Below are 19,625 nucleotides of genomic sequence, written 5' to 3'. Positions count from 1 at the left end.
ATGACGTAATACAATTAAATTTACTTACCTTTAACTGGATACACTGCAGAACTGTGAGGCTTTTATATTTGGTAGATGTAAAATCTGAAACAGTATTAATAATGCTTCCAAATTTTCGTTTCACTTGTTACGACACATTCTTTTGTTAGAACAGAGGTTTAGTAATCGCTGTTTATTCGATCTATTTATGAAGAAAACCCACTAGAATGGGTGCTTGTTTTATCGTTCCATATCTCTGCATGGTACAGTTGGCTACACCATGAGGGACATCCGATACAAGTGGAACGAAGGTCCTAATTCTGTGGGCGTGTCCAGCGAGGTATCTCTGCCGCAGTTCAAGGTGCTGGGTCATCGCCAACGAGCAATGGAGATCTCCCTTACCACAGGTAACGCGCACCGACTCAACCCACTAGATCCGGGTATAATAACCGGAGGAAATTTGAATTAATTTTGTGCATTTAGCTTAAATAAATTGTTTGCATGAGTTTTTGTTTTTCATTTATTAAATCCTTGTTGGATAATTCAAATAGCTTATGCTTTAATTTCTATTGGACTGTATATATTTTAGTTAAATGATAGGAGTACAGTTCTTATACATAGTTTAACGGTTAGAAACATGGATGATAAATTAGTTTAAATGAAACTTTTTACATTATCTATTATTGCCATTATAAAAAATACTTATAACTATTTTATATTCAAATAGTCATGAACATAGTTAGGACCGGACTAGAGCTGGTGCAGTAAAATTATTAAAAGAGAAAGAAATACTAATTTTAAAATTATCTATTATTGCCATTATAAAAAAAAGATATAATTATTTTATGTTCAAATAGTCATGAACATAGTTATGACCGGACTAGAGCTGGTGCAGTAAAATTATTAAAAGAGAAAGAAATACTAATTTTAAAATTATCTATTATTGCCATTATAAAAAAAAAGATATAATTATTTTACGTTCAAATAGTCATGAACATAGTTAGGACCGGACTAGAGCTGGTGCAGTAAAATTATTAAAAGAGAAAGAAATACTATGTAAATTTAAAAATTTATTTTTTAAGAAAATTATGAGTTTTTATTTATTATTCAGCTATAGGTAGTGCGTATAATTTTCTTTATAAGAAAGAAAATTTGGTTTGTTTAATTGATAACCTGTAAGATTAAGATGAAACAATCAATGTTGGTGGTGCTAATAGAAATGTGTATTGCAGGAAATTATTCGAGGTTGGCGTGTGAGATTCAGTTCGTGCGGTCCATGGGATACTATTTAATACAGATTTACATTCCGTCTGGTTTGATTGTGATTATCTCATGGGTGTCTTTCTGGTTGAATCGAAATGCGACTCCGGCTAGAGTGTCGCTGGGAGTCACCACTGTCCTCACGATGACTACACTTATGTCCTCCACTAATGCAGCTCTACCTAAGATTTCGTACGTGAAGTCCATCGACGTCTACCTGGGCACCTGCTTCGTAATGGTCTTCGCTAGTCTACTAGGTAACAAACGAGGGAATGGACTTGCTATCGAAATTCGTATCGTATTTTTTATATACATATATGTTATACAATTACAATGTAACTGATGTAATGTGATGTAAGCTGTTGTCTTATTACAATGTACAAAAACTGGCATTTATTAGAAATATAATTTATAACATGTATATAACAGTAATAGAGTTTGTATTAATAATATTCGAACAGTTAAATCACAATATTAAATAACTTAACGTTCATTATACAAATTAACTGATAAATAGCAAATCGGAATTAACAACCATCCATTAATACTAATAAATAATTATTACGTTACACGCTACTTATCATATATTGATTACAATATATCACTTCATAAGGGCCTATCAATTACACGCATCACGCAGAGACTGGGCAAGGTATTGGGAGAGGGGGGGGTTCAAATATAAAATTTTATTTGTAATGTAATAGTAAAAAAGTATTTAAAACTCGTGTGATGTGACTTATGAATGGCCCCTAACGGCAGCGAAGTTTAATATAGATACTATATATGCACTAACATCGACCGACCCGACCGAGCCAGACATGTCTACACAAGTTCGTAGCAACGTTGCAAACGCATCTCACAATGCAGTACATCTATATATTAATACGAGTAGCGAGAACGTTGTACGCCGTTTTGAGAAAATGCGCGGAGGGAGTACGAAATTTTTCGTACTAATAATTAGTATGTAGAACGAGAATACTAATATTTTTGTTAATTACGCATAAATATAATATAATAAACATAATAAACATAATTTAAAAAAAATCACACGCTACCATTATACTATACGTAACAAAACATTAATGTCAATAATAATTGCCAAATTAACTAATCAATACAGATTTCTGTGTTGTTATAAAAGCAATCTATATAATAAAATACGTGAAGCAAGTCCTTGACAATAGAAACTTAATAATATCTGAATATAAGTTAATTGTGGTTGAATTATGATTACTGGATGACCACTAGTTTATTGATAATATATGTAAAATAAATAACAGTGCAATATTAACAAAGCGACGCATAACCCAATAATAGGCAGGTATTAATGGATATAAAAGATTCTGACATTTTATTAAAATTGTAATTCAAGAACATTACGCAAAGTCATCACTATTACTGTTTAATAAAAAATAATTTTAATTGTATATATATTTTACAACGTAAAAACCAAATTTATGATAATGAGAATGAAAATAAATATAATATATATTCTCATGTATATTAATGAAATGAGAATATCTGTTATAATTATATGATTTAAATAATACACTTAGCAGTTTACGCGATATATTCTGATTTAACGTTTAATGTTGCTGGCGATGTTATATTTAAATTAATTGGAAGTTAATAATAATAATCTATTGCAGAATATGCGACTGTTGGATACATGGCAAAACGTATACAGATGAGGAAGCAAAGATTCACTGCTGTTCACAAAATCGGTGACAAGAAACCTGGAGAAATAATGCCTGGACCTTCTGAACCAATGCCTCCTCCAAGGACTAGCACTCTATCCAGACCAATGCCGCCTAGCCGCTCCACGGTGAGAATATAAATTAATAATATGTAACAATATTTTAAAACACTGATTAAGTATAAACTCGGTTTATCAGTATAAAGTAAAAACACCTGGAGCCTTTAGGATGAAATTTTAAAAAGTATTAATTTTTTAAACTGTCTGTAAAGTGTTAGATATTGGTTTATACTGATATACAATAAAACAGAAAAAAATACTACATATTATTATTAGTATATACCATCATCTGCTTCTTCCTTATCCCATTCATTTGGAGTCGGCGTAATATGTTTTTCGCTTTCATTCATCCCTGTTCGCAGTCATCGCGTTATTTACTTCCTTTCTTACAATATCATCTTTCACACAGTCCATCCATCTCTTTTTCGGCCTTCCTCTGCCCTTATAACCATCCACATTCATATGTAACACCTTTCTTAAAATATTATCCTCGTTCCTACGCATTACATGTCCATATTATTTAATACGGTCTTTTATGGGAATAGGTATAAAAATTTACAATAAGATACCAAAGGATATGTTGGAATTGCCCTTAAATAAATTCAAAACATCTGTTAAATCATATTTACTGAGCAAAGCCTATTACTCACTAAACGATTACTTGAATGACGAGTGTGCATGGCAATAGTTGTTCATGCACTGAATTTTCATTTAATGTTAGACATAGACACCTATATAAAAATACATTGTAAATAAACTGGCTTTAAAAAAAAAGGTAATTCAATTGAGTTTCTTGACAGTTCTTCTCAATTGGATCTATATACCGAACTGGACGGTAGGGAAAAAATAAAATTATAATGTAAAAATTTTACGTTCATAAGCGGCTAAAATGTCCTACATGAATAAATGATTTTTGAATTTGAATTTGAATTTGAATTTATTATTATTAGTATAGGACTATACCATTAGGACTATACCATTAGGATTAGACTAGTACTAAATACACGACTTCCTATTCAGCCATTCCTAACGCCACCGTATAACTTCACTAGACCCCCACTAGATATGAACCCTTCCTTACCGTACCGTTCTCTCACCTCCACTTGCTGTATACTAACAACATTACCCTATTTTCCGACTTTACAGTTGAAATATCATTTATGCCTGATGACACGTCTTTATTCACATCCGCATTCTTCCATATTTAAATGCTAATATTCAACCGGCTACAAATAACCATTGTCATACTTAGCACGTTCTATTGAGTTAAAATATATTAAAAAAATGAAATGTTCTTTAGAAATGTTAAGATTTTCTAAAGAAATATAGCAACATCTTACTTTCAAATACTAAAAACGCTATAATAGAAGTTATTGCGTCAAGTTGGCGCACCATAGTTCATTCGCTATGCGGATCTCCATCGGGACATTGAACTACCCACAATTCAACACTTTACGATGGAAAAGTCTCGACCCCCACTTTAATTCCGTCCAATCTACCTAAACACTCCCATTATTGGCAAACGTTGTTTGGGGAACACTATCAAAGGCTTGATTACCTCGATTGGTCTTATAATGATAGAAAACTTTTTGACGGATCATACCGCTTCATCCCTTCCTCTCTATCATTCTTACACGACACGACACTGTCCTCACCGGCAATGACCTCGACCCGTATCACAACGTCTACGTTAACGAATATTGGATACGTCGAGTTGTTGCTTTCACTACTCGGCTCACAACTGACATTGCCAAACCTAGGCAGAAGCTGAGATATCAAGATATATTGTTATTATTATTATAATTTATTTTAAGTAATTTTGTTGAATAAATTACACAGGAAATTCGATTCAAGGCTCACGATTCCAAAGCTTATTCTAAAGGCGCCACGTTGGAAAATACTATTAATGGATCTCGAGCTGCTATTGCTCCACCACCTGTTCCTGGCCCACCAATTGATGAGGAAGCTGGCACACCCGCCCATATGATGCAAACTCCAAAGGTATATAGAATAAGACTATAAAAGTACAGTTAATAATATTTTGATATCACAATTATAATGTTGCGAATTTAATATTCGTGATCATTAGCGAGTGTTCTCTATCTGTATTTGCAAAAGCGAATTCATTAATTATTATTTATCTGTACTTGAACGAATTTTAGATATCAAAGATTAAACTACGTTTAATCATCAAAGTCAAGCTAAACAATATTTGCAGGGAATGAACAAACTTATGGGGACCACACCATCGGACATCGACAAGTACTCTCGCATCGTGTTTCCCGTCTGCTTCGTCTGCTTTAATCTCATGTACTGGATCATTTACCTGCATGTTTCTGACGTGGTTGCTGATGATTTGGTACTACTTGGCGAGGAATAAATTTGATCAGACGCTAACACGATATGGATGACGCTAACACGCTAACACATACGACGATATTGGCACGTACTAATTCTGAATTGTTTCGAGGGCCCATTGGAACCCTCCATAAATTTGAAACAGTGCTGTTATTAGCACTTTGTGATCTTGCCGCACCGAATGAAATTTCTGTAAACGGGAAGATACTCTTCACCGATCTGTATTCTAAAAAAACACTGTCTAATTGAAAATGTATGTCAATCAACATTCTTGATATTGTTAGAGATGGTATTAATAATATTTTATTACTATGCGTTTTGCATAGTAATTTGTCTGATTTAGGTGTATATTTCAATGTAGTGTTAAAGTATGTTCAATAGAACTTGGTAAAATATAAACATTATCGAATTATTGTAGGTAAAGTTAATATTTGGTATATATTTATCCTGAATAATGAAGGATAAGCTTTCAATTCTAAACCGACAAAAAATATTCCAACAACATATATATAATATTTTTCAGTAATTGGCGGAATTTTTTTTTTCATATTTTAACTTTATATTTTATCAAGAGAGACGGGTTTAGAAATATATATGAAATCATATATATATCACTATAATTTTCTAGTCAACCAGGAGAGTATTATAACTGAGTATATTATATAAATACATTTGAAACTACCCAATAAAAAGGTTAAAGTATATACAATGATCTGATACGAATTATATAAAACTTAAGGGTGTTTTTTTTAATACTCAGTGGCGTTAAAATCATTAAATGTCTTCTAATAATTAGGAATATCATTGTTAATATGTATTAAGTGAAAACCAATATAATCCATGTTTCATAGAACCTGATGTAAGGCAACTTGGCCGAATGATAATTAATATTTATAATAGGTAGATGGATATGACAATGCATTTATGAATTTTATGTGTAATAAATGTTTCAGTAGACATAGATGTTCCCAAGTGAGTAGTACCTCCTTGTTACATTGATGTTCAGAATCTTCTATAAAACTAATATAAATCTATGTACTTCCTTCCGCCAGTATATATATATACACAGGATTGTAAAGAAACATTGATGAAAGTGGCTATTTTGATGGACTATAGAGAGGACTTGAATGTGTATGTGTGTCTATCACAGGTATAAATATAAGATAAATTGTAAATATTGACATATATATTTAACATATATATATACTATATACATATATACGATTACTCTAGTCTTAAAAAATAAAATTATAAAGTTCAATTTGACAAGTTACCACAGGTATTAAAACACTTCAATATTAATTCTAGTGCACAGGACACTTTTTCTACGTAGTTTAACATATATGTATGTATATATATATATCAATACTGCGTCTCCATAACTCTATATAGAAGGATGGTGTATGTCGATTCCATGAAATTGATGATAACAATTGAGAATTATATCGGTTTTGTAATAATAATTGTAATATATAAATAAATGAACGGTACATAGAAGAAGGTCAACAATACATATATATCTAAATTTAATATTGTATTATTAAGTGCAATGAATAATAAAGAATACGATAGTTGACGATGGATGGTATGTGCTAGATAATATGCTGTGACTTTGGGGATATGTAAAATAGAGTAAGGATGAGGTGTAATAATGGTGCGTTCTCTATAATTTCCGAAGTGAACTTTATATTATTTATATTAAAACTTAAATCGAAATGACACAGTCAACTAATAATTCCTTTAAAAGTATTTTAAACATGTTGCAATTGGATGAATGTTTTCTTTAATTGGATTACGCGATATTTTGTCCAAAATGTTAATTAATTAACTTTGTAATTGATAAAGTTATATTTACTGTTATAAACTTTATTTTATATTTGATTAATAGTTGATAAATATTATATTATGTAAATATTTGGTAATTTCATCCCACATATCATATTTTTCACACGCATATTTTAATTTTAATATAATTGTATAAATGATAATAATTTCGAAGTTACGTATACTATATAATACTTTGATTTTTTTTTCTTTTTTCTGAATTTGCTCAATGTTATTTGAAATGTTTAATTATTAAGCGGTGGGAATTAAAAGAGTTGTCTTTAGGAATTGTAACAAATAGAATAGGTAGGTACATTTTAAAATTATTATTATTATTTACCGTTTATTTTGTATATTTTGGATTTTATATCTGGGAGTGTTAGGTATATTTCTTATAATTTCGATATGGTTATCACATTTTTTTTTTAATTTGTATAAATTAATACATTAGTTTATAATTATTTGGAAGCAAAAAAATTATAAAGACTGAGTCAACATAATTTCGATTCCTTATTTCGTCGGTTTAAATATTCTTGTACATGGAACGTAGGCGCATAAAGCGGAAGTAAAGTAAATATTTATCACTGAAATTTTATTATCATTTCATACATGTTTACCAATTTTTATTAACAATTATATTTGACACGTGATTCTATAAAGAGAAATAAACCATAATTTGTTGTATTAGAAAATCTTAAGTTTGTAATTTAGATAAAAAAAAATCCCTTACGATTAGTTGTAAACAAACAGCCAAATTGCTAAGTATAATTTATATAATATTAATTATTAGACTCACTTCAGAGAAAAATAACTAAGAATTAATAAATGTACATTGTGAAGGGGAGATAGTTATGTAACATGTGAATTCGCATTATATTGCACCTAGGGAGTAAGGAGTAGCGTAGATTAGCGTTCGGGGGCGCGGGCGATACGCGTTACTATTGAATAGACTTGAATTTTTACTCTATGATTCGGTGACCAATGATGACGGTTGCGGCATTAGACCATAAAATCTGATAATGCCTCCTACGAATTTATTCAGAACGAAAATTAAGTATAATATTACGAACACAACAACGCGTATGGCCTGCAAACTTCAAGTGCGAAACCAAATTCTAAATCACATTTAAATAAATTTAGCATAATTAAAAATATTTTGTGGGAGTAAAATCAAATTAGGTAACTAAGATAATTTATTATTAGATATTTAATTGTCAGATGAGATTCATTGGCATATTATCACAGTACATAATTAGAATGATGCATTCACTTTTATAGCACACAAGAGAAGATGGCTATTTTGACGACCACCTACGAGTGTCAGTTCACGGCAGTTACCATTAGTAAAAATAAAAACTTATAGATTATGGATCGAAAATTTATGTTCTATTTTAATTTATTATTAGGAATAGGAAGTCTTAGTTCTCCTTTATGGCAAGATATGTAGGGAACCATGGCTATCATATAAAGATATACGTGGTACTGTTCACATATAGGCCATGAATACCACTGACCTGTTAGCTTATATTACAAGTTACATTAAAAGCAACATCAATCACAAGCCGTTACTTGCTAAAATACTGTTAACCTTCCTGATACCTGACGATTTCGATATAAACTGGTAATCAGAATGTTTTGGTTCATATTCGAAGTTCTAGACCTGCAAAAAGCACACGGAAATATTTCAGAACCATCTGCTGAAAAGAAAATTAAGTTTGAGATACCATATTGCCATGTATAAAAAAGATTTATATGTATAATTATACTTTATGATAATGAGTTATCTAATATATACAATTGATGATAATAATACCTGATAAGTATACTTTAAGTTTTAGTTTAAATACATACCTATTATATTCCTTTGGAACGTTTACAGTTATTTTAGAAATACCTTAAAGTTAAGTGCGTGTTTTTGATATGTTTTAAAAAATGATTATTGTTTGAATGTAAAAAAATGTTGTTACTAATAATTTAAATGAATGAATGTTAACTGAAATGTGTTTATACTCAGAGAAAGGATTAAGGAAAGAATAGAAAATAATCTATGACTAAAAGTCGTATAAGAGGATGTGTAAAGTGCCAAGTAAAAATTTACAGTCAAATATAAGCTGTAACTGTTTTTATCAGCTTTTAGTTAATATAATATTGTGAATAATTTCATGGAATTTGTGAATCGATGGTTAATAAAAGAATGATGTTAGATAAACCACAGAAGTCAATGTTGACAATATTTATTAATATGCTTATATCAGCTATATATTATATAATGCTTTGTTAACTTGAATTTCTTAGTTTCATAATAGAGAACAGTTCAAAGCAGAATTATAACTTAAATGACAGATTATTTGCATAAGATTCTTCTTCACTACTTTGCTAATACAGATATTGTTCAATCTAGATTTTCATGTTAAAGTTATATTTAGTGTTCATTGTTACAGTTAAAAGTAGAGCAGTTGAAACGTTTTAAATTAATACGGTTATTAAATATAGTAATGATTACACCATAGCCAATTATATATTATGTAATTTCTAGAACTATTTGTGCCGTTGAGGCGTTTATGTATTGTAACTACAGAAAAACATATATTATATATATATATATACATTACTGACTTCAAACTATAAAACTTATAAATATAAACTTGTATTAGTAAATGTTAGTTAAATGAGTTTTGATCTTGAAAATATTAATTACATTTTCAAGATAATTTTGATTGATGTTAACAGAATAAAAATATATAAAATGTTGTGTAGTTTAAATGAAACTAAATTTTCTGCATCAACGGATTAGTACGTTGTTATGTCTGTGCGTTTAATTCGTACCACTCATATCCAAAGTCGTATTTAGAACAAAATTATTACCCTCTATCCAAACTCCTATAAAAAGACTCCTAAAAAGAGATCGCATCATAGATAAACCTTCTAAGGTTGAGTATGGCAGTGAAATTACTGGGTATCTAGGTACCACGAGCGTCATATTATAAGGTGACGTTTATCGTGTTATACATCAATATCAGATGGTTTTTGTTACAGTTCGCATAAAGTTAAGGCATATTCGGCATACTTGTGACGTAAAAGTAAAAAATATAATATTTTTTTAGAGATTTTAATATCAATTGAAGCATCTTTATGTGCCAATATCTTTATACGTTAACTAAAATCATCTGGTACAGAAGTACAAAGTTGTAGTTAAAGTTGAACCTAATTATTAAAAACATATATGTAGAAATTACATTATAATTTCTAATAAAATATAACCCCTAAATAATCCCCTATATATGAATCGTCTAATTACTGCAAAAGTAGGTTAAAGTTTCAATTCATAAGTATTGCCATAACTGAATTAATTACCAGTATCTGGATATACGTAAAGTTGTATACGTAGATAACTTTAGTTAAAAATGAAATATTTATGGCATAAATGAACGAATTATCTCATAAATGTTTCGGTTGAAAGCAGTGAAGTTATAGAGTACAGTCGCATACTACTTTACCCTTTCGAAATGGCAACATCAATACCCATAATACTACTCCATATAGTGTTGCCACTTACCTTCGATCCATTTACTACCATGTAGGCATATACAAGGTCTTGGTTCTAGTTACATAAAAAAAAAGTTTCTTACTACCATGTGACCAAACAGCTAGTTTCTAGTCACATAAAACAATTCCGTTGGATCGCACTACTATTCAGTTCTGGTTTATGATACTAGATGGCGCTTTTAGTAATATATGGCTGAGAAACTATGGGTGGTACGACTTAGGCGCTATTACGACTTGAGCAACCTTACCTTATTATACATATAAAATTATTATCTCATTCTGTTCTGTTAACATGAGCACATATTTTTTCATAATATAATTAGTCAACATTACTAATTATAACTAAATAAATGAATTCATATTATAATTTTCAAATGTTTATTACAGTAAAATACTGCAGATAACTAACACAGCAGTGAAATCACTGCCGAATACTAATCTTAAACAGTTCCTACAGCCGTTCTTTTACGGTAAAAACTGTTTGGATTATGTGTGTCACTAGTCCAGATTTAATTCCAAAATTAATTAATTTATATTTAATAATCTATTTATTCTGCTTATTATGAAACATATAAAGACATTATCATATCATTTTTGTACTAGGGAATTCCAATAAATATCCTCTTGTAATGATATGATTTATTAAATATATAAATCAAATACAATCAAACACTTCTGAAAGGATTAATAGTTAATTTGTTTTATTTGTTATTTAATCTTAGATCATTTAACGATGGTAACGAATATACTTTCATTTATACAAAATAAGATTAAATACTTCATTTTAATGTCTATGATATTACAACCATTTTATTTATATTACAATTATGTTTTATGTAACATAATTAGTTTTTAACATTTGAACTCAAACACATCTCGTAATTATGAATATATGAATGATGATGTCATTTACCCACGCCCGTGAGTAAGTGATATAGTTTCCTTTTCCGGTAAATCCCCTAGTTATCGATAGGATCATACTTCAGCAAAAAGGAATGTGTTTCATTATATAAATTTTACTTGTGAGACCTTATATTGAAGAAGTTTATATATTAATACCTAAATAAAAATTATTAAGTGGCAATACATTTATACAATTACATCCCGAAACAACGAAAGTTTCTGTGAATAGTGATTTTTGCTCGAATGTTTAAAAATTTTCTATTACTTTCTCTAGAGCCGATCCATCTTGACCAATTAGATGAAAATAGTAAAATTTATCATTTTCGAGTAGTACTTATATTCAATATTCGAGTTAATTATACGTATATTCATTATTCGAGTTTCCCATTAATTGAGTGATGTGACTTATATTACTTATATCAAATATACTATGTTACTTATGGTTGTACAACATTACACTACACCGTCCGTCTCATAAACCTGACATGAAAATTAGGATTTATATATAGTTGTCTTAATAATACTAAAAAATTTATGTACACTAACAATGTACTTTGTTAAAATTTACATCTTGATCTAATCCTGCGTTGTTCTTTAAATATTTATAATTGTTTCTATTTATTTCAATAATATATACAAAATTCCTGTTAATAAAGAAAATGAAAACTATCATATTAATAATTATATAGCTTTAACTAGGTTAAACCTCTATATATAGTTTATGTTTGTTCATCTGTTTATTGCGTTACCTGCTTTGTGACCATACAATTGATAGGTACATTCGCTATCAATTACCTTGTAACAATATATTTTAAGATAGTATTAGTATAAAAAACTATTTAAAATGTTGTATAAGTTTAAACGACTAGTGGAACAATCACAAAATGTGCTGTTTGCAGTGCTTTACTTCCTTTTTGACATTGTTTCTATTTAAATCTCGTTTTCAGGAACGAAGCATTGCTCCTATTTTATGATGAGTTTGAGACTGAATGTTTATAACATATAAATATGTCTCATTTTTATTATATGTAATTCGTTGTGCCATGTTTATTTGTATAATTTATATGTATAAGTATAACATTTCTTCCGCGTCGCAAAACTAAATTTTATGGTGTTGGTGTGGTTAATGATGTTGCTCAAACTGTATAACTATAAAACGTGTAGTTACATTGTACGAAATTTAGTTCTGTGATCCAAATAAATTATATGATCTGTATTATTGTTTTAATTAACTTCCCCAAAATAATCTTGTAACCAAAAATTTTAATTCTAATTAAACTATTATATTTACTTAACATTACAAAAGAAGGCTCAACTTGAAACTCTAAAAACAACAACCTTTCGTAATCCTAGAATCCTAGCTGTCTGGACTATTTTAATGAAGACGTACGACGAGCACTTTAAAATTCCAGAAGATGTAGGAATTTCATTATCTAGACCAGATATATTGGAAATAAACTAAAGTTGTAATATTACTAAACAAATTAACGAAAAATAATTAATAGTCGAAGTAGTCTTGAGAGATAATAAAGTGAAACCTCTCTACAATCTTCTAAAATATCTTGGGTTATCTAAAACTGCAGTAACTTCCATGCTATCTAATAAGACCCGGAAACAGCTATCTAATGGGATATTTTAAGTAACATTTCAAGTATGAACTTTGCTATTACTCCGTCACTCTAATTGTAATTGAAATATCTAGTGATATCTTAACTCGTACCACCACTATATTAAGTCGTACTTAGAATGATAAAAGTTATAGAAAGTTAAAACACAAATACATATTAATATAATTAGGCCTGTAACAATAGTTGTGTAAGTAAATAAATAAATAAATAATCATCATCATCGCAGCCCGGAAGACGTCCACTGCTGGACATAGGCCTCCCCCAAAGTCTCCACGACGATCGGTCCTACGCTGCTCGCATCCAATGCCAATCCAGCGATCTTGACCAGATCGTTGGTCCACCTTGCTAAAGACCTTCCCACGCTGCGTCTTCCGGTCCTTAATATGATATACTTTAAAAAGAAAAATTAAGAGTAATAAGACTTTAATAACAAAAGTTTGGTTATTATTCTCTTTCCTGTTGTACAGTAACTATGCTCGACTTTTAAATAACTTACAAATTGTACCTTTTAATCAACATTCATAGATTTTTTTAATAAATTTATCTGGAGATGTAATTTTAAGTAATATTTAAAGTATGGACTCTGCTATCACCCAGATACTCTAATTGTAATTGAAATATCTGATAATATCTTAACTCGTACCATTTCTAAATTAAGTCGTACTTAGAGTGATAAAACTTGTTGAAAGTTAAAACAGAAATACATATTAATAAAATATATATATATAAAAAGAAAAATAATGTTTTAATAACCACGCCGATTAAATATTATGTGTCATAGGTACATATTACTGAAGCATTGAGACGCTTCAAAAATTTAAATCATATTTTGAATGTCGGGATACGATAATAATATATAATATGAATATAATAATAATACAGAAGAATAAACAACTCTCTTTAATTCTTTCGTCTTTAATCAAATACATGTTACATACCGTGATAATTTATATTAATTTTGTTAACTTCATATTCTTTGTTTATGAAATACAAAAATAAAAAAGGACAAAAGCATTATTTATTATCTAGTAGATAGATTGTGAGTTGATATCTAGACAATATTAAAATATATATATATATATCACTAACTCACCAATGTTAGATATTTTAAATATGTTAGACATATAACATATTTTTTTTTAATATTGACTGAAAATTATAATAAGAATAAAATTACTCCTTAAGCTTCATATAATATTTATTTGCAAATAAAATTATATTATTATTATTTTCACTATTGTCCCATTTTCTCAGCTTTTGCTGGTATTTGCCACACTTACGGGCCGAAACCAAGTAAGTGCAGTTTGTGTGTGTGTGTGTGTGATTGTGTGTGGACTTATTATTTTTAACTCAGCTTTATTTTTATTATTATAATTGTTTTTTTATATACATATTATATATCTCTCTTTGATGGGGTGTTATTATTATTACTAAACTTAAAAAAAAAAAATCTCATCTCCCCTCTTAAGGAGAGGAGATGGCAACATACCCCCGGCAGAAGCACAGTCGGCCGGGGTTCAGGGCCCCAGAGAGAGAAACCGGCGTACAATGCGGGCAGAATCTAACAGCACCGCTTTCTGCATCTTTCCCGGGAGTGAGCCGCCCCGGAATCCCAACCGTCTGAGATGTTGTTCCACACTGGTTGGGATAAGACCGTTCACCGACATAACGATTGGAATGATATCGGTGGACATCACCCCCCACATTTCGGTCACCTCGTGAGCCAGGTCGAGATACTTTATTATTATTATTATTATTCTTTATTTTTTCTCAGCTATTGCTGGTTTTCTCCACACTTACGGGCCGAAACCAAGTAAGTGCAGAGTGTGTGTATGTGTGTGTGCGCGTGTATGTATGTGTGAGTGTGTGTGTACTTATTGTGTGCCTGGTGTGACTGGTGTTATATCATTTTCATCGATTTCTAGAAATTTTCGGACTGTACGACAGGTATTTAAGATGGCAGCTTTTTGAAGGGTAATATAAAGTGTTTTTTGTATATCTAATTGTTTCAGGCTATGATGTAGGTGTTTGGGTATGATACCTTATTTTATATTATCATTATTATTGGTATGAGTTAGTTATTATTATATTATTATCAGCTCTTGGGAACTGAAGTAACATTTATTTATAAACTTTCTCGTTTAGTACACATTATTAGTATACTTAAACGGGGTTTAAAAATTTTACGGTATATAAAGGTATTTATCTCTCGACGTTTCGAGTAGGTTGCGCTAGCCGTGTTTACGAGCCTTCGTTTACCATAAAACAACTGAAGCAACTACTCAAATTGGACGGGATAGTGGTAAAAAATTACACGCACGACACAAACATTTGTATTCATGAGTATGATTGTTTGTATCGGTCTGGGTATTTTCTATGTATAATATGTATGTATTTACGAAAAAAAAAATATCTATGTATTTGTATCAGTTGTCTAGGACCCATAACACAAGCTTTAGCTAGCTTAACTTGGGTCTAGATGGCGCTGTGTCAATTGTCCTGAGATTATTATTATTATTATTATTATTATTATTATATTATTATTATTATTATTATTATTATTATTATATATGAATAAACAATTTTAAGTTGGTGCTTCAAAAAACGAATTAATCTGCAAGTCGATAGGTAACAGTGCCTCTGACTATCACATTTAATATTACATTAGTGATATCAGATTATAATTAAATAACAATTATTACAAAGTGCGACTCAGGTAGCCGTCTAGCCACAGATAAACAGAACTTATACTCTGTAATAAGGGTTGTCTCGACCAACAAAATCGTATCATTTACCCGGAACAGTGAATGTACATTCCATAACCGTACTATTTGCGATTTTCTATCAGATTTCGAATAATCCGCTCGGCGCCAGAAAGCAGGCAGCGCTTATTTAAAAAAATCAAAATGACGGGAAAACAACAAATATGCATCACAGTTTTATGGTTGAGTTTATTTAAAATTATGTCTATTGAAAAAAGTCATATGATATATGTGCGTATTAACAACACTCGGCTATATTACGTGTATTATAACCATCATAATGCACTTATATCGAAATATAAATAATAATAAATACTAAAAATAAATAATAAATACTATTATCATTACCTTTATCATAACTGATAACACGAACAATAATGCCTATAAAACATATATTACAAATATTTTGTCACGGTAGAATAGAATCCCCGATCAACAGAAGTAAAGCAATGTACTGAACTGCTAATACCGTAGAGGACTATATGATTTTAGCACATTATACATAGATATTAAAATCTCTTAATTTTGTAACTTTCTTTAAAATGCAGCAATTAGTTGATAGGAAAAGGTCAACGTAGATCAATAGCTAAATTAGATGAATTAAGTGTAGTCCCTTCCAGGCAGGCATAAAATCAAATGTTTTTTTATAATGAACTATTATATTCCCCTCGCCTCCAATAGATCCCCCATCCAATTCAGACAGGGATCGAAATTACGAGGTTCGAACTCCCAGCGGTGCCCTCAGACTAAAGTCGTATCGGTCAGGCGGGAGTTGGCCTTCAGCCGCTCCGTAGGCCCTTCCGTGGGTGGAGTGCCATCTGCACTCGCCCTCTATCGTCCTGTGAAGCTGTAAAGGCCAGCTGCGGCCAACATTAGAGTAGTAAAAAAATACATTCCTAATAATTAAAACTATTACTGAAATAGGTGAAACCGTATGATTTTTTAATGAATGCACTCAGAACTCGTAATGCTAACTACGGTTGCAACAAGAACATAGTCAGTTTAACAGATTTAATACAAAGTCAACAATTTTTCAATTAAAGGTACACAACTATAGTACTATATTGAAAACGGGACATTGCGGGGTCGTTCATTTTTCGGCTCGTGCAAGTTCTGCTCTGCAGCACTTTTCGTTAGGGCTGTGTATTGCATATACGTATATAACAGGCGTTTTGTGATTTTATGAGGAAAATAATTATATACTATATAATATAAATATATATAATATATAGTATATAATATTATATATATAATATATAATATTTACTACTAGCTGTACCTGCGACTTCGTCCCCGTGGAAATTAACTTTAGTTTTCTAAAATAAAATAAACTTTCTAAAACAAAAGTAGCTTAAGCTACTCCTTATTACAACACCTACCTGCCAATAAAAGTCCCGTCAAAATCAGTCCAGCCATTTCCGAGATTAACCGGAACAAACGGACAGACAAAAATTGTAAAAATGTTGTTTTGGTGTATGTACCGTATTTATATTGATATGCATGTATTAAAAAATGGTTATATCAATATTACAAACAGACACTTCAATTTTATTTATATGTATATATAGTATAGTAGTAATAGTGTTACAGATATTAATAAGAGGAGTCTATTTGTGTTATGTTCACGCATAACTACAAGGGGGCGTCGTTAAAACAAATTCCTGTATAATGAATGTTTTTATTAACTTTATTGCAACATTCCTCTTTATTATATAGAAAAGTGCAAGCACTATGGATGCCTGTTTCATAAGGCCGTATTTATATGAAAATAATGCACGTAGTAAGAGACTGTTATTTCACTATTACAAACAGATACTCCAATTTTACTTATATGTATAGATTTCATAAAAAATATACCACCACATCATCATAGACTGCAAAAGTCGTCTTCGTGGACACCTCAATCTGAGCTATTTGAGCCGAAAAGCAGCTTATTCGTAAGCTTTAAAACAGGTGATGGTTATAGCTTACCGCCAGGCAGATCAGCTTGTTTGCCATTCCAATAAATAATAACCAAGACACCTTAGTATGTCACAAATTAACAGCTACATCATGATCTGAAAGTTGACACTCTTAAAGACGTTTTAAAACAAACAAAATGATAAAAGGAACGAATAAAAAATCATCCCAATCACTTCGCAAAGACACTGATGAAACTGGATTAAACTGGTCGCAGACTGAAACGCAAAATGCCTCAGGACCTTAACAAATGAATAGTGTAGGTATGTGTACCACAACAACATACCGAGCATGCCAGGATAAGAACCCATACACACTACTTAATGTTCAATTGAAGTACACGAAAATACAAAACAAATCCAATAAAAGCCAATTAAAATAAAAATCAAATAATTTATATCTGCAGGACTGTCCTTCAGTACTGAACTATTAAGTAGTCTGCATTCCTAACAGTATGTTATTCGGTCAAGTTAGAGCAGTAGGTTAAAGTCACGCTAAACTTGCACTTACTAAAGTTACGGCTCGTTTGAAACCACGTGCATAGCAGAATTTAGTAGTTGATCGAACCATCGGACACTGCGGTTTTAGAGGCGCTTCCTCTTGCGTAAACTAAGATTGTTAGATGAACTACCTGCCTTTCTTGCGAGTAAATTCAAGGTTTTTCAAGTTAGGCAACTTGAAAAACCTCAAGTTTCTAAAATCGTTAGGAAACTTTAATATACCCAAAATTGATGTATGTTTAGTTTGTGCAAAGCACACTTGATAGTCCTGGTATGTCAGGCGTCCATAGTCTATGGCAACAGTTTATTCCCTCAGAAGGTCCGTATGCTTCATTTGAAATCACTATCTTAGTATAAAAATTGTAATTAGTTCTGAGGAGTCACAAGATTCGTGTAAAAAAAATCAAGAAATCCTCCTAGGTGTGCTTTTAGATCATACTTGAATCACAAAAACACAAATTATCGTCACGGACTATCATGCCAAAAAAGTGCAGGCCGTTTCTTGAGACATGCCGCACGATATCACAGGCACCGTCAACGTGCCAAGTCTACTTGAGCCTACTGGTATTGCAAGAGACAATAGCAAGAGACCGGACGGTATGAGTTTCATTCCATAGAAGATGGGCCGGGTGCTGGTATGGGATGCAACCTGTTCAGACACGCTGGCCCCCTCCCATCTACATGGAATCAACAATAGAGCTGGTGCGGCTTGTGAAGCGGCTGAAAAAGAAAAACATGTAAATACTGGGATCTAGGCTCCGAATATGATTTCCTAGATCGTAGCGCTAGACTTTTCAAAGAAATAACAAAAAGGTTAGTCGATATTATAGAAGACTGAAGAGCTGGCAGCTACCTCGGACAAAGAATTAGTCTAACCATTCAAAGAGGGAACGCTGCCAGTATCTTTGGAACTTTGCCTAAAGGGCCTCCTTTTAATAATATATTTTAGTTATTATATTATATGTTTTAAGGTCTTTAAATCTTATCAATTAAAATGTGACTAGTAAAAATAATGTTGGTATGTAGCCCAACCCTTTGTCTTAGCGATTTCGGAGATACGCAATTTTCGTTCTTAAGCCACCTCATTCTGAGTCCAGTTTAAAATAGATATCTTGTATGGCTCTCTCTCGTATGGCTTTGGACCTAATCA

At 31.0% G+C, this 19,625-nt stretch overlaps 1 protein-coding gene across 1 annotated transcript in view; it reads left to right on the top strand.

Annotated features, from left to right (window-relative positions):
* Positions 1–5,377, top strand: part of LOC131851137 (gamma-aminobutyric acid receptor subunit beta-like) — a 56,604-nt gene extending 51,227 nt beyond the window's left edge. The window contains exons 6-10 of the mRNA XM_059201588.1: positions 249–386; positions 1,212–1,496; positions 2,889–3,064; positions 4,835–4,996; positions 5,214–5,377. Coding sequence (XP_059057571.1) covers positions 249–386; positions 1,212–1,496; positions 2,889–3,064; positions 4,835–4,996; positions 5,214–5,375 — 923 coding nt within the window. The 3' untranslated portion in view covers positions 5,376–5,377. The remainder of the gene's footprint in view (positions 1–248; positions 387–1,211; positions 1,497–2,888; positions 3,065–4,834; positions 4,997–5,213) is intronic.
* The last annotated feature ends 14,248 nt before the right edge of the window (positions 5,378–19,625 follow it).

Source organism: Achroia grisella, unplaced genomic scaffold, assembly GCF_030625045.1.
Source record: "Achroia grisella isolate CSIRO2021 unplaced genomic scaffold, CSIRO_AGI_Agris_v1 utg1173, whole genome shotgun sequence".
Classification (NCBI taxonomy): Eukaryota; Metazoa; Arthropoda; class Insecta; order Lepidoptera; family Pyralidae; genus Achroia; species Achroia grisella.
Note: the sequence above shows the minus strand (reverse complement) of the source record. Positions and strands in the feature narration are given on the sequence as shown.